The sequence below is a fragment of the Furipterus horrens genome, unplaced genomic scaffold (assembly GCF_987537825.1).
Source record: "Furipterus horrens unplaced genomic scaffold, mFurHor1.1.pri manual_scaffold_2, whole genome shotgun sequence".
NCBI lineage: Eukaryota > Metazoa > Chordata > Mammalia > Chiroptera > Furipteridae > Furipterus > Furipterus horrens.
Window position 1 is genome coordinate 35,692,299 of NW_028327172.1, and position 14,523 is coordinate 35,706,821.

A 14,523-nucleotide genomic window follows, 5' to 3' on the forward strand; every position below is an offset into this window, starting at 1 on the left:
TTGTAATTAGGGATTAAACATTTATGTTAAGTCTTATTTGGATAATAGTATCCATTCTTTTAAGATATAAGTATTTAACTCTGGGAAAAAAGGGACTGATCGTACAGTCCTGGTACAATTTAATACTGAGCCCCTTTAAACTTGCCTGAAAAATGTGGGCTATGTGTTAGGTCACAGGAGTAATTTGACATGGAGAATTTTTGTGTGTTGACATTTTAGCCACAGACTTGACCTGGACTAAGCTTCATGTGAGAAGGTGTAATGTACCCTTACTTTTTGGAAGAAATATGCAGACTTTGAGTATGCCTAGAGCATGTTTCATACACAAAGTTCAAATTAAAAACAGCACAAAATCTAATTTTTTTCAATTTTGGGCCCGAAGAAGCCCAGGCTTTATTCTCATTTGCTACAACAGTTTTCCTTCAAATAATGCATTGGCAAGGTGACAGGTGAGCAACCCAGTGTCTGGCTAGGGACTGTATCTCTGAACTTACTGTAATCTTAAAATGTGGATGTCACGTGGATTACAGCTGGTTTGGAAGTGATAAAAATATGTATACAACAATTATAACTGCTCTTTACGTGGTAATTTTTACTGAGTGTCTTATGGTCTGTTTACTATCCCAAGTGCAAGTCCAAACAAATTTCATTTTTGTAGTAAAAAGTCTTTATTTCTAAAATGATTGGTTAGCCAGAAAAACTATAAATCACCTAACACAAGACTTTGGTAAAAAAGAGATTTGACGTTTCTTATAAAGTTCCCCTCGTAAGCAAAAGAAAGAACACTTATGTAACGAGTAAGATGTTCACCATTTTCAGCCGTTAACCAGCTACCTGGTTTTAACTCTCCAAAATTAGGATTAAAAAATGCACCCATTAAGGACCAAATAAAAACATGAGACTCTACGATGGCTTGTCCTTAGAGTTACTTAGGAATCACCATCTTAAGGAACTTGGATTTTCATGGGTTGTGATAGTAAGTATGCTTCTTGATAGCTAAGAATAATGTTGCTAAAGTGGGCAGATGGTGTATCAACCGTTTTTTTTTTTGTTTTTTTTTTTGTCCAAGTAGAAAATTAAGCCTCATTTCTTTATGTTATGTTCTTTTGTGGGAGGAGAAAGCAGTTCATTTAAGGGCTATAACAATAATGTTGGAAACAAAGCTCCAGAAACTCAGAGACAGTGTTAACAATGGCCCCTCCAGAACGAAGGAGCAAAAACCGTATCTTTAGCTGAATGTGATTGAAGTGGATAGCAATTGTAAACAGACCCAACCTTCTGAACACTTAATTAGTGTAAAAACACAAAAAGCAGACCCAAATGAGGTTTTTATTGAACAGTCTCTCGGGTTAAAATAATACAGATTCAGGGCTATAGCGTATGTATATATATTGTGTTTGGAAACATCCTGATGTGTTTAATGCAAATTCTTAAAGTAGTGTATTCAAAGCATCATATGCATCTCATCCATGATACACATTTGCATTAAGCATAATGAGAAAGACCAACATAAATGAAACAAATTTTAACAAGAAATGAACGAGTAAAAATTGATGGACTCAACTCAGTAAAATGTCCTTTTACAGTAATCCTTGGTGGTCAGTCTCCCTGCATTTGGTGTGCTTGTGAGTGCTGGGGAGGGGACAGGGAACCTGGCCTTCCTCATGGACGTGGTGAGGACCAGAGCCCTCGGGTGGAGAGCTGACCTAGGTTTGACTTCACACCAGATTTGCTTGTCCAGCTTGATTCTGTCAAACTCTTTTTCTCTCTAGATTTCTTCTAAAGGGCTTTGCAACACTTTTCTACAGAAGAAAGCAAAGCTCTTTCTACATATAAAATTGTATGACTAAAAAAAAAAAACAAAAAACCCTTTATAGAGATAGTACTTTTGTTAAAGGGATGTCTTGGTGGGCTGTGGGGAGACTTAGCAAAATGTTCGCATAAGTAAAAAAAAAAGTTAGAACTGGTTTGAAAACTTAAAAGTCTAGATATGTGTTGGAAGATTTTAAAAACTCAGGTTTGGGACTGCTAGCGAGACCACTTTTGCTGCCTTGGCCTTGGTTCTCGTAAAGATGTAGTATTGGAAACTATTAGGCTGGCTTCCTAGGAATATTGTGGCAAAAAGCAAAATAAAATAAAACCCTCAAAACAAAGGAAAGATTCTGGACTTAGTCACCCTTTGCATCTGGTGTAAGAACTGGCAGCCTTAACGTTCAAATAAAGCAGCCATCGTTTCCTTTGGGATATCAGGAGCCAGTATTAGGAGGTGAGAGAAATAAATGTATTCAGACTTCCTCAGCAAAAGAAGAAAGCCACGCAACGTCAGTGCTCCTCTTCACGTCTGTCAGCTCTGTTTTCCCCAAGAACTATTGATGACCAAGGAGACTCAACGAGGGGCCTAAAGCTCCACTAAGTGAAAAAAGATGAGAAAATAAGTTTCCTGCGAGGGAGAGCTGGCCAAAGATGAGAATGAGGGAATCTGCTCTCTCAGGGGGCACGTTTCCTGCTGTGCCCTGGAACCCAGGCATAGAGTCTCTTCCAGACAGTTGCCTCTTCATGGAGGCCAGGGTCTCTGTCCTGCACCCAGGTGGATGCTCCAGAGGGACACGTTTCTGTTCGGTACAGGTGGCTGACACTACCCACGTCTGTGCTTGAGCAGGGCTGGCTAAAGATGAGGGAGCCCTACTCAGCCTGTGCCTACCAAGAAATACACAGAAAGAATGTCCCTGGCATCCACAAGACTACTGGGCAAGTGACACTGCAGAAATGAAAACTAGGGTACACAATTTATGTTGCCTTAAGCAAACAAGCAAACAAACGATCCAGCCGCTGGTGACTGGAATCTGGACTGCAGCCCTGGGACACCTGGGACCCTTGCTAACAAGGGTGAACGTTGCAGGCTCTGATCTCCTTCTTGTCTTTGCAGCTGGTAAACTGGGAGCTTTTGAATCTCTTCTTTACAGTCATGTAGCGTTCCTGAATCCCGCCTCCGCACAGTTTGGTGCATTCTGACCAGGCTGTCCACGGGCGCATCCTACAGCCTGAAAGTGTGAGAAGGTTAGGCCAGCAGAAATTGGGAACAGAACACGGGTGCTGAACTCACTCAAGTACTTAACGACTATCAAAATCTATTTGGGCTTCTCCACTGCTCTTGTGTGTAATGAGTTGTTGAATTAAATAATGCGTAGAGTCCTTATTAGGGACTGTTAGTTCATAGGCAATAGACTGCAAATACTTGGAGCTCCTCCTGCCAAGGGGCAGTCTATTTCTCTACGTCTTGAATCTGGGCTTGATTATATGACTTGCTCTGGCCAATGGGACATGAGCAAACATGGCTTGCAAAAGCCACTGGGGAAAGCCCGACTAGACTGTTGGAAAGATCACATGGAGGAGAGGGCCCAGCCACCCTAGCCGAGGCCCCAGAAATGCAGGTGAGACCAGAGTAGACTTTCCAGCCCCAGTTGAGCCAGCTACTGACAGTTACCACATGAATGAGTCTAAGCTGGGCCACAGAAGACACATCCAATTGAACCAGCCCAAGTCAACTGAACCACAGAATCATGTTAATAAATGACTTTTAAATGGCTACTATTTTGGGGTGGCTTGTTAGTGCAGCAACCACTCAAGTTGTAAATAACCACTTCTTTCTCTTAATGCTTTACTCCCCAATTACTTAACCACCCAAATACTAAGTAAACTCAAATCTAATTTATTTTTTCTACATAAATGTGACCTTCCCAAAGAAAACTACCCTGACCCCCAGATATTAGGTTAGAGCTTTAAAAAAGGTTCCTTGGCACTCTATATATGCCTTCTTTGTAGAACCAGTTTATGATCCTTCAATACTATGCTAAGTTTCATGGAGAAGACCATGGTATAGTAATTGCCTGGAATACGGTTGGGCTTAACTGAATGTTGACTGGCCGATTGACTACTATGTACAACAGACAACATTTTGATATGTGAACAACTTCCTAGCAGAAAGATCATGAACTGTCAACATCTCATCTGTGAATTTCTTGTTGCCCTAGATGGAATGCCTTAAGGAGGAGAGAAGAAAAAGGGGTCATTTGAGCTGTGTTTTTAAAAACAAACAACATACCCTTAACCTTCACATTTACGCGGGCACCTTCCTCACCCACTCTAGGGAATCTAAAGACTATAGTCACTTGCCTGTACCCGAGATTGAACCATGGATCTTCCCAACTTGTTTTATGGGTTTGCCGGTGATTTGGCAGTCTTGGGTTGGACCAGCTTATTCAGCAGTGAAGCTGCAGATGGGGCATTTAAATCCTGAAACTCCATCAAGTTATGCTGGAGGAGAGGGGCATGTGATCACTTTCCTGGACTACAAACTAAATTTAATAACTTGCCTGTGTGCCTCTGTTTTGCCACCTCCAAACCACTCAACATGTTTGTGAAAGTTGCTCTCTTGCTTAAAACCTTCACCTACAGAACCAAGTCTCAAATTCTCAGCATGCCATTAGACTTTTTCTAGTCCGGTTCATCCTGGCTGGTTTCCTGCCTAGTGCTTGTACTCTGCTCCATCTGCACCCATTTTTTTGCTTGAACATGCCATGCACGCCCTTTGGTGTGTCTGCGCCTTTGCAATTACTCTTCCTGCTTCTTGGGACGCCCTTCTCTAACTGGCAAACTCCTACCAGTTCTTCAAGATCCACTCTAATTCCCTGCTTTGATGTTTCCCTGAACACCAGCCTCACACTTGGGAGCAGTACCTGGGAAATGCTCCCCATCGGACTCTTCCCTCAGATGCTCACTCCTTCGACTCTCTCGGGCTTCTCTCCAGCGCAGCTTCTGGATGGATGGATTTCGGCATTTCCGGATGCGGCACTTTTTTCGCTGCACAGTCTCTGGGCACGGGGCACCTCCAAACTGAGGCTCCATTTGGATCATCCGGGTTCGAATCACATGGCCTTTCCCGCATGACTTGTTACATTCTGACCATTGGGACCACTCGGTGAGCTCACAATCAATGGCTGGCAAGACACAGATGGGCATGAGTGTATCTCATGTCTGAAATGAGATATGGTCACTTATGCTTTCCTTTGAACATCTCAACACAAGCCTGTGAGAAATGCATAGCAGGCACTGTTAATCTCATTTCACAGAAGACGTCAAGGCTCCAAAGAGGCAGACTGACTTCATCCAGCCCACATGGTTGGTAGTCAGTAGTGGCAGAATTGGTGCCTAGGTTATAACCCACATTCTGTGGCCTCTCTGTGGCTCAAGAAGGCTTTGAGGGGACTTTGCAGATGTGTTTAGAGCCTCTTGCCTAGCTTTGTGAGCTTCTGGACTAGATCTGAATCTGGGCAAGCAGCCTGAGTAATAAGGGAGAGGAAGCCTGAAAGACTGCTGGTGCATTTCAGAGGAAGCCAAAAAACAGATCATAGCTGAGTGTCTGATGTTCTGTCACCTAAAAGAGAAGCTGTCTTAGACTAGCCAGAAAAACAGGCTCTCGCCCCGTGGAGTTTAGCCCCCATGTAATACATACAGCTGATCACAGAGATTTGGGAGGAGATACGGTTGAGCAGTGGCTTTTGAGAGCTTGGCTTGTTTTCCTGCTGGCTGGTCTTATCACGGCTGCAAGGGTACAAGAGTCACTGATGCAATGTCCACCCTCTGGTCACGGATAAATAAAATGGTCAGAGGAAGGAGGAATAAAATGAAAAGGCTTGGAACATCCATTGGTCAGACAGCCCCTAACTGGGGGTGGAGAGGGGTGTAGGGGATGGAAAGAACTAAGGTTTACTGAGCCTTGTGCTAAGTGTTTTTCATCTAAATCTCTCATTTAGACTCCACAGCAGCTTGGAGTTTGTGTGCTCTGTAGATGGTAGTGGGATCCTCCTTGCTAATGAAGAGATTGAGAGTTTAAATAACTTTGCTAACACAGAGGTCCACATCCATGCTCTTTCTCCTTCCCCAGCAAATGGGGGGATTTTATGACCTAGCAGTGTGATCCCGCACAGGGCTGGTGGTGAGTAGAGGACAGAGTGGTGGGCTTGTGAGAGCTCCAGGACTTACGGCATTCAGGCAGCATGCACTTTTCCACCTGCTCCAGCTCTTCATTACAGTCCCCGAGCTCGGCCAGAGACTTGAGCATCCGTTGGCGGGTCCGCATGCCCTTCCCACAGGTCACGCTGCAGTCGCTCCACTCGGACCACGGGGACAGCAAGCATGGGATGGTGTCTAGGATGAGAGTCAGGTTTGCCACTGAGATTAGGCCCCCAGCTTTGCTTTGTTTGATCTCTGTGCCCTACACCCCCTTCCCCCTACTCTGACCCCTGGTGTGAAGTGAAATTGATCGAAGTGTTCAGATAAATGAACCCCATGGGGCAAGAAATGGCTCACCAGACTACTGCTCTTCTTGTCACACTTCTGCAACTCCCCCAGCCCTGCTGGAGGCTGACATGACTCCGATGACACTGAATACATGAGTAATAGTAATACACAAGTCTCCACCTGAAACACCACTGAGGGTCTGAGCAGGGTCTTATTGGAGACAGAAACATCCCACACATGCCAGGAACCATACAGTAAAAGACTGGCACTTTTGGAAACCGGTCACAGTGTGCATGTGTACATATGTGTACTGATGTGTGGGCCTATGCGCATCTGCACATAGAGTAGGAGTTGGAGTGCTTTATGGGGCCAGGCAAATCCAAGGTAAAAGTGGGGTGGCCTAAGATGACCTGGGGAATGTACATCCCACCTAAATGTATTATTACCCTCACAGAGAGACTGGGGTTCTATAGTCACGGCTGCAGGTGAATTCTATCCAATTTGCTGTCCCAACATTGCTCAGAATGTCCCTCAAAGGAGGCCACTCTCTGGGCCTGGTTGATGTCTACACAATTATGACTCTCATGTTGATCCTAGCAGTGCCCGGCAAGGACCGTGGGCCACATTTCCCCCTGCACCTGCCCAACTTCCGACCTTGGTGGAGGTGGTAATAGAGGGTGCTGTGCTCCTCCATACTGCCCGTGTCCCTTCCCCACCTCCCACACCTACTCACGGCACTCAGGCATCATGCACTTCTCTGCCTGGGACGTCTCGGCCTTGCACATGGAGCCGTCCGCTGGGCTCATCTTGACCATACGGTGCCGCTTCTTCATGCCCATCCCGCAGGTGGCGCTGCATTCGTCCCACTCGCCCCACTCGGTCATCAGGCAGCTGCTGGAAGCTGAGGAGTCCCGGGGCCTTGGAGTCGCGTCCGCTGCCTCCGGAGACAGGCGTCCGCCCCTTCCCGCCCTCCTGGCGCCCCCACTCACAGCACTCCTCGTTGACTGTGCACTTCTCTGTCTCTTCAGTGGGCAGCGTGCACACGGAGCCGTCCTCCGGGAACTGCTTCACGTACCTCTCCCGGGACCTCATGCCCATACCACAGGAGATGCTGCACGGCGACCAGGTGATCCACTCGGACATAGTGCAGGTGGAACCATCTGCAACAGACAGAGTGGACTCTGCAGCCCCAGCGCCGTGCGCCAGGGGGCGCGCCACACATGGCCCGCAGGACCCAACTCCTTAAGGGCAGGAATCAAAAAGGAACCAGCTGGCTTTCAAGGGGAGTTGGGTAGTTGGGGATCTAAGGGAACAGAAAACGAACACATTTTTTTAAAACAGAAATTTCTCTAAGAGGAAGTGAAATGCCTTTTTCTAGGCACATGGGACAGTAAGTAAGGATTACTCCTTATCCCACGACAATGTATATGAAAGACACTTGGATGGATAGAAGGATGTTTTATATATAATACACGTGTGATAAGATATAAATTTAATCTACATGTAATTTAAGATAAGTCATAGTCCACTTGTATGGCCTAGGATGTATTATACATTTAAAACCATTAAATAAAATTTAAACTTCACTTCCTCAGTCACTAACCACATTTTAAGTGCTTACTAGGTAGGCCGGCCTAATGGTTACCATATTGGACAGTGCAGATATTGAACATTTCCATTGTGAGAGAAAGTTCCAATGGACAGCACTGGAAAGCAATTAATATATATAATGTTCTGAGATGCTGTGTAAGCTCTTTTGCTCAGAGGAACCTGGGACTTTGGTTGTTGTCTAAAGCTGCCAGTTCCCAGTCTAGAAAAATAGATGAGAGAATTCTGTTTTTATGGGTGAGAGTGTGACTGGCCTTGGGACACAGGGACCTAAGGGCTGATTTGTACTCAAAGAGCAGATTACACTAAGTGGCCACAGGCATCTCAATGCCTCAGTTGAGGTTGGTGACAAAGAAGAGAAGGCCCCAGCTGCAATGGGGAGCAAATGGGGGGGTGGCAAGTGAGGGAGAGAATGTCCGTGTGTGTCAGGAGAGGGCGACATAGAGGAAGAATGAGGAAGGCAATGGAGCCAAACTTCTGTGTTGATATCTTGGATGACATATGGCTTTGCTCCCATGAGTGGGTATAAGCAAAGGCCATGATCATGTAGGAGACACTCAGGATGTTGATGAAAAAGATGGTTGAACCTCTCAGCATGGCTTGGTGGTCCTGTTTCCAGGGGGGTGGTAGTGTGCTGCTCCTGTTGGAAACACAGCCAGGTGTGTGTGCATGAGCTTGCTTTTAGTTCTTAAAAAAGAAGAGGAAAATGAAGTAATTCATCTGCCATTTATGTATTTATTCATTTCAGTAAAAACACTGAATGCTTAGTGGTATGCTCTGAGGTTAAAAAGATGTGTACGATATGGATCTTGTTTTACTCCCAAGAGACAGAGAGATAGAAAGAGAGACTGACAATAATTCCAGGTATTGAAAATATGACAACAGAGGTGAGCCAAGGGCATAGAAGACAGAAAAAGTCACTCCTTCTGGGAGTTCTGGGGAAGATTTCACACAAGAGGGCACAGCTGAGTGAACTTTGCTGGGTAATGGATATTTGCATTTAAGGTAAAGGGGACAGATTATACAAACACTCCTTTATAGAGTGTGTATGTGTGTGGTATTGGGAGATGAAGCTAGAACAAAATGACTAAAGTTGGAGTGTGAGGCATGCCTGCACATGTCCACAGGCTGTCACACATATGTGTGGTCCATACACATTGTTATTTAACCTTTGGGCAGTGTAGGTATACAATGCTGGTGGTGCAACGAGAAATCATAGCTGAAACCCACATGTTAAAGCCAGAGACAAAGCTAACTCACACGTACAACCAAATAATATAATTATGTTCCAGTGTCATATGGTTGGAGATACAGGGCTTGATAAACCCCAATTCAGGCTTGTCAAGACATTATCTCGAACAGGAAGAATATTCTCACCATCAACCTGAGGGTCTTCTGAGAGGCTCCATTCTTGAAGTATCCCGCAAACAAATATGCTCAGGTACCTTTACTAACAATGTGTGTTTCAGTATTGCAGTAGAACGTGAGTAGCATCGCAGAGTGCCCAGGTTCACCAGGCCCCACCTAGGTTTTCTGCAGAACTATTTTTGCCAGTAAATTAAGTGGAGGAGTTTGCACATGGGCAATAAGGAGCCACAGATTTTTCAGTGAGGGAGTGACATGATCAGATCTTTGTTTGCAAAGGATCCGTCTACTGGTGCCCTGGAAGTGGAGAGATGACAAGGCCTGGGATAAAGGGCTGGCTCAGATAATGAGAAAAAAATTTTAAGATGTGGTTACCACAATAATGGACACTCGTGCTGTCATATAATTACTTCTGAATGTCCAAAGGGGTCTTTGCTTCTTTCCTATTCTAAATGCTCCCCAAATAACCAACTGCAGAATGGAAACTGATATGGATGCAAGAGAACTTTATTGGACTTTGAGTGGGGTAGCTTCTGGGGAATATATACCCCAGGTACAAAAAAACAGGTATATTTGCAGAAATAAAAGATTCTATCCTAAAATTCAGCTCTGGATGGTGTGGCTAAGAGGATTGTGTGCTGGCCTGTTAACCCAAAGGTCACTGGTTTGATTCCCAGCCAGGGCACATGCCTGGGTCACGGGGCAGGTCCCTGTTTGGGGGTGCGTGAGAGGCAACCACACAGTAATGTTTCTCTCCCTCTCTTTCTCCCTTCTCTTCTCTCTAAAAATAAATTAAAATCTTAAAAAAATAAAATAAAATTCATCTGAAATCTCAAGGGCCCCCGAATAACCAAACCAATCTTAAAAAAGAACAAAGTTGGAAGACTCGCACTTTCTTATTTCGAAGCTTACTACAAAACTATAGTAATCAAAACAGTGTGGTACTGGTTAATAGACCAATGGAATAGACTAGAGAGCTTAGAAATAAACCCTTGCCTATGTAGTCAGATGATTTTTACAAGGGTGCCAGCAACATCAATAGAGAAAGGGCAGTCTTTTCAATACACAGTGCTGAGAAATTTGCATGGCCATATACAAAAGAATTAAGTTGAGTACTTACCTATACCGATACAAAAATTAACTAAAAATGGATCAAAGACCTATACATAAGAGCTAAAATCATAAAGCTCTTAGAAGAAAACATAGGGCAAAAACTTCATGACATTGAATTTGGCTATGACCACAAAGGCCCAGGCAATCACAGAAAAAGTAGACAGATCTGACTTCATGAGAAGTAAACTTTTGTGCATCAAAGGACAACGTCAACAGTAAAAAGGCAATTTATGGAATGAGGAAAAAATATTTGCAAATCATATATCAGATAAGAGATTTATATCTAGAATACAGAGAGAACTCTTAGAAGTCAACAACAAAAGACTAAACAACCTGATTCAAAGTGGGCAAAGGACTTAAATATACATTTCTCCAAATAAGATATATAAATGGCTATTATCACATGAGAAAATGCTGAACATCACTAGTCATTAAAAAATGCTACCCAAACCACAATGAGTTACCACCTCATACCCATTAGGGTGACTACTATCAACTAAAAACAGAAAATACTAGTGGTGAGGATGTGGAGAAATTGAAACCCTGTGCGCTGTGGGTGGTACAGCCTCGTAGAAAACAGTATGCACTTCCTCAGAAAAATTAAAATTAGAATTATCATATGACCCAGCAATTCCACTTCTGGATCTATACCCAAATGTATTGAAATCAGTCTCAAAGATATCTGTACACCAATATTCATAGTATCATTATTCTTAGTAGTTAAAATGTGGAAGGAACCTGTGTCTATTGACAGATGAATGAATAAACAAAGGGTAATATATACATGTAATGGGATATCATTCAGCCTTCAAAAGGAGGTAAATTCTGACATATGCTACAACACGGATGAACCTTGAATGTATTAGGCTAAGTGAAATAAGCTAGGCACAAAAAGACAAACACTGTATGATTACACTTATAGGAGGTCCCTAAAGTAGTCAAATTTATAGACAGAAAGTAGGATGGAGATTGCTAGGGGCTGAGGGAAGGGGGAATGGGAGTCATTAATTAATGGGTACCGAGTTTCAGTTTTGCAAGATTAACAATAAAAGAGTTATGGAGATGGGCAATAGTGATGGTTGCACAGCCATTGAATGTACTTAATACCACTGAACTGTACACTTAAAAATGGTTAAGATGGTAAATTTGATGTTATACACCACAATAAAACACTGGGGGAAAAAAGCAGGCACAGCCCTGAGTGTCATGGCTCAGTTGGCTGAGCTTCATTTCGCAAAGCCAAAGGTCGCCAGTTCGATTCCTGGTCAGAGCACATGCCTAGGTTGCAGGTTCGGTCTTCTGTCAGGTGCATACAATCGGATGTTTCTCTTTCACATCAATGTCTCTCTCCCTTTCTTTCTCTTTCCCCTCCCCTTGCCGCTCTCTAAAAATAAATAAATAAAATCTTACAACAAAAAAGCAGGCACAGCCCAGTATGTTTGAGAGCTGTCATTACCACGTGGGAGCCACCTGATCTGGTACGAGGACTGTTCCTCTGGAGGGGTAAAGACTTCCACTGCAGGCCTCAAGCAGACAGCTCCCAGCCCCAGGGAAGGGAGAGGACCTCCAACATTGCCAGGCCTGTCACAGCCTGTCTGTAGGAATGGCCTATGTCAGGGTTCACTCCCTCTGAAGTGTCTTATCACGGGCACAGTTAGCAATGAATCACTGTGGACGTGCAACCAGGAGAGGTTTAAGACCACCTCCCAGGAAGAACCAGAGAGAGAATGGCCAGCAGTGGGGTAGGCTTCCTTCAACTACCTTAGCTTGAAAGTGTTTTGCTTCCTGCCACAGACTCCCCTCCCCGCCTCCCCCCCAGTTTATACATCCCCTCCCAGCTCCGCACCGCACCTCTGAGATAGTTAAGGTCATGGAGCATGGAGCATATATAGATCTGTCCAGACAGAGAGGGAGTGGTACCCTGGGAAGTAGGCAGCTGACCTTTGCACAGCAATCAGTGCGGTGCCTCTGGAAGCCTGAGCCATCATGACTTAGGTGGTGCAAGCTCAGAGTTCAAGCCTGACCTTTGAGCAGCTGCAGAGGGATAGAGACAGTCTGAGAATTCCTGCAATCAGCCCCGGGTCCCATCTCAGGCTGAGGCAGGACGTCAAGAGGTCCTTCAGTGACACAGAATCAGGACAGTGGATCTAGATTCAATCTTGTCCAACCTGTTCATTGGCTTTTTTTTTAAAAGATTTTTAAAAATTTTATTTTTAAAGAGAGGGCAAGGAAGGCAGAAAGAAAGGGAGAGAAACATCAATGTGATTCGTTGCCCCTCATACGAGCCCTAACTGGGGACCAAACCCACAAGCCAGGCATGCACCCTGACAGGGAACTGAACTGGTGACATTTTGCTTTGCGGAACAATGCCCAACCAACTGAACTACACTGGTCAGGGCTCATCTGCTTCTAAAAAGCGGCTGGAGTTAAGGCCCAGAAGCAGGCTACTTGTTATTTGTAAACTGACATACGTTTGCTAGCTCTTCAGTAACCCGTGCATGTTTTCTTCCATGGCTGCGGAAGGAGGCAGGTGGCCAATTAGTCTCAAAAATTCTCTTGATGTCATACGACATGTTCTGTATTCAGAGTCCTGGAGACACTGGAGATGAAGGACTGCCCTTGGTGGACCCCACTGACAACTACCATCAGGGTCCAGGTGCCCCACTAGGGACTCAGCCTGACCAGGTATGAGGGTCAGCATCACCAGGTAGATGTGTCCCCCCCTCACTTTGCCCCCCCCCCCCCCCCCGAGCTTCTGCCTGCCACTTGCTGGCCTGGGTGGCCTCCTCACCTTCATCGCTGCAGCCCGGGCCCATGCAGGGCTGGAAGTCCTGGGTGTCGGGGCAGGGGACACTGAGGTCCAGCTGAGCCTTCAGCATGCGCTGCCGCATCCTCTTGCCTTTGTCACAGGTGGAGGAGCTGCAGGCGGACCACGGGGACCAGTTGGAGTAGATGCAGGTTTCAGGGGTGTCATCTGGGAAGAGTATGTGACAGGTTTTCCCTGGGAGCCTATGTCCACGGACACTGACCCACTCCCCAGACAAGCTCATTTGGGGACAAGAAAATCCCTGTTGCCTGACCACCTTCTGTGAGCCTGGTACTCATGGGATGGAAGCAAGCAGTCACTTCTCTCTAAAAATTACATTTTAGCTTCCGCCAATAAATATCTAAATAATCTAATGCTAAGGAAAGATTCTCTTCCTAACCCTACCCCTCAACACATGAACACCTTTTCCTTTTCAGCCCCTCACCGTGGCAGACATGGTTTCCACACAAGTGTGGGAACATCAGAGACAATTTGGGGGAGCACAGACATTTTTGGATTGCTGCTTTATCTTCCCAGGGATCAGGATACATACACAGGTGTCATGATAAGAATAAGAGCAGCCAATGTGAGCACTTACTATGTGCCAAGATCATTCGAAGAACTATACATGCTTTATCCTATTTGAGACTTACAACAACTCTCAAGGAGGCAGGCTTTGTTACTATCCTCATTTTACAGGTGAGGATCCCGTGATGGCAAGGTGAGCTCCTCACCCCAGGCCACAGAATGAAAGCCCAGGTTGCGTGGCTCCAGAGCCTACGAGAAAACTTACACTAAAGCCATGGCTCTGCCACGCCCTCCTGACCGTACTGTCTGGGCCTCACTCACCCACGTCCGCCTCACAGGCCAGCAGGAGAATCAAAGCAGAGAGGGGTCTGAGTATGGTGAAGCCTATGCAAACGCCATTTACATGTCATTTTCAAGGCCTGTTGCTGTTGAGTGTGTATTCACACCAGTGTCTTAACTTTACTAATTCTCTGATACTTTGTGCCTAGTCTTGGCCTTGCTTTGGATTATGTATCTCAAGCAGAAATCCTCAAAAATGGGATTACCAAATCAAATGATATATCTGTGGCTTTTAAAATAGCAAATTGCTTTCCCAACAGATGGTGCCAATTTATGTTGCCACAGGCAACAAAGGGAAACAATGTACCTTCATCTTTCTCTTCTGGAGCCAGGTCTGCTACAATGTCATCCACGTTGTCAGGTACAATATTGCATTGTTCCCCCTGCAAAAGGAATTTTACTCCACCAGCTCACATTAAAGAATGGAATGTGTGGAGGGAAAATGAGGAGGATGTGAAATCTAA

General features: G+C 45.0%; 1 protein-coding gene across 1 annotated transcript in view; it reads right to left on the reverse strand.

Annotated features, from left to right (window-relative positions):
• Positions 1 to 2,132: 2,132 nt before the first annotated feature.
• The window catches only part of SPON1 (spondin 1), a 258,983-nt gene continuing 246,592 nt past the window's right edge, over positions 2,133 to 14,523 (reverse strand). Inside the window, exons 10-16 of the mRNA XM_090263785.1 lie at positions 14,367 to 14,442; positions 13,178 to 13,360; positions 7,290 to 7,460; positions 7,034 to 7,201; positions 6,043 to 6,207; positions 4,737 to 4,997; positions 2,133 to 3,041 (exon numbers count right to left, since the gene is read on the reverse strand). Of these exons, the coding sequence (XP_090119911.1) occupies positions 2,878 to 3,041; positions 4,737 to 4,997; positions 6,043 to 6,207; positions 7,034 to 7,201; positions 7,290 to 7,460; positions 13,178 to 13,360; positions 14,367 to 14,442 (1,188 nt within the window). The 3' untranslated portion in view covers positions 2,133 to 2,877. The remainder of the gene's footprint in view (positions 3,042 to 4,736; positions 4,998 to 6,042; positions 6,208 to 7,033; positions 7,202 to 7,289; positions 7,461 to 13,177; positions 13,361 to 14,366; positions 14,443 to 14,523) is intronic.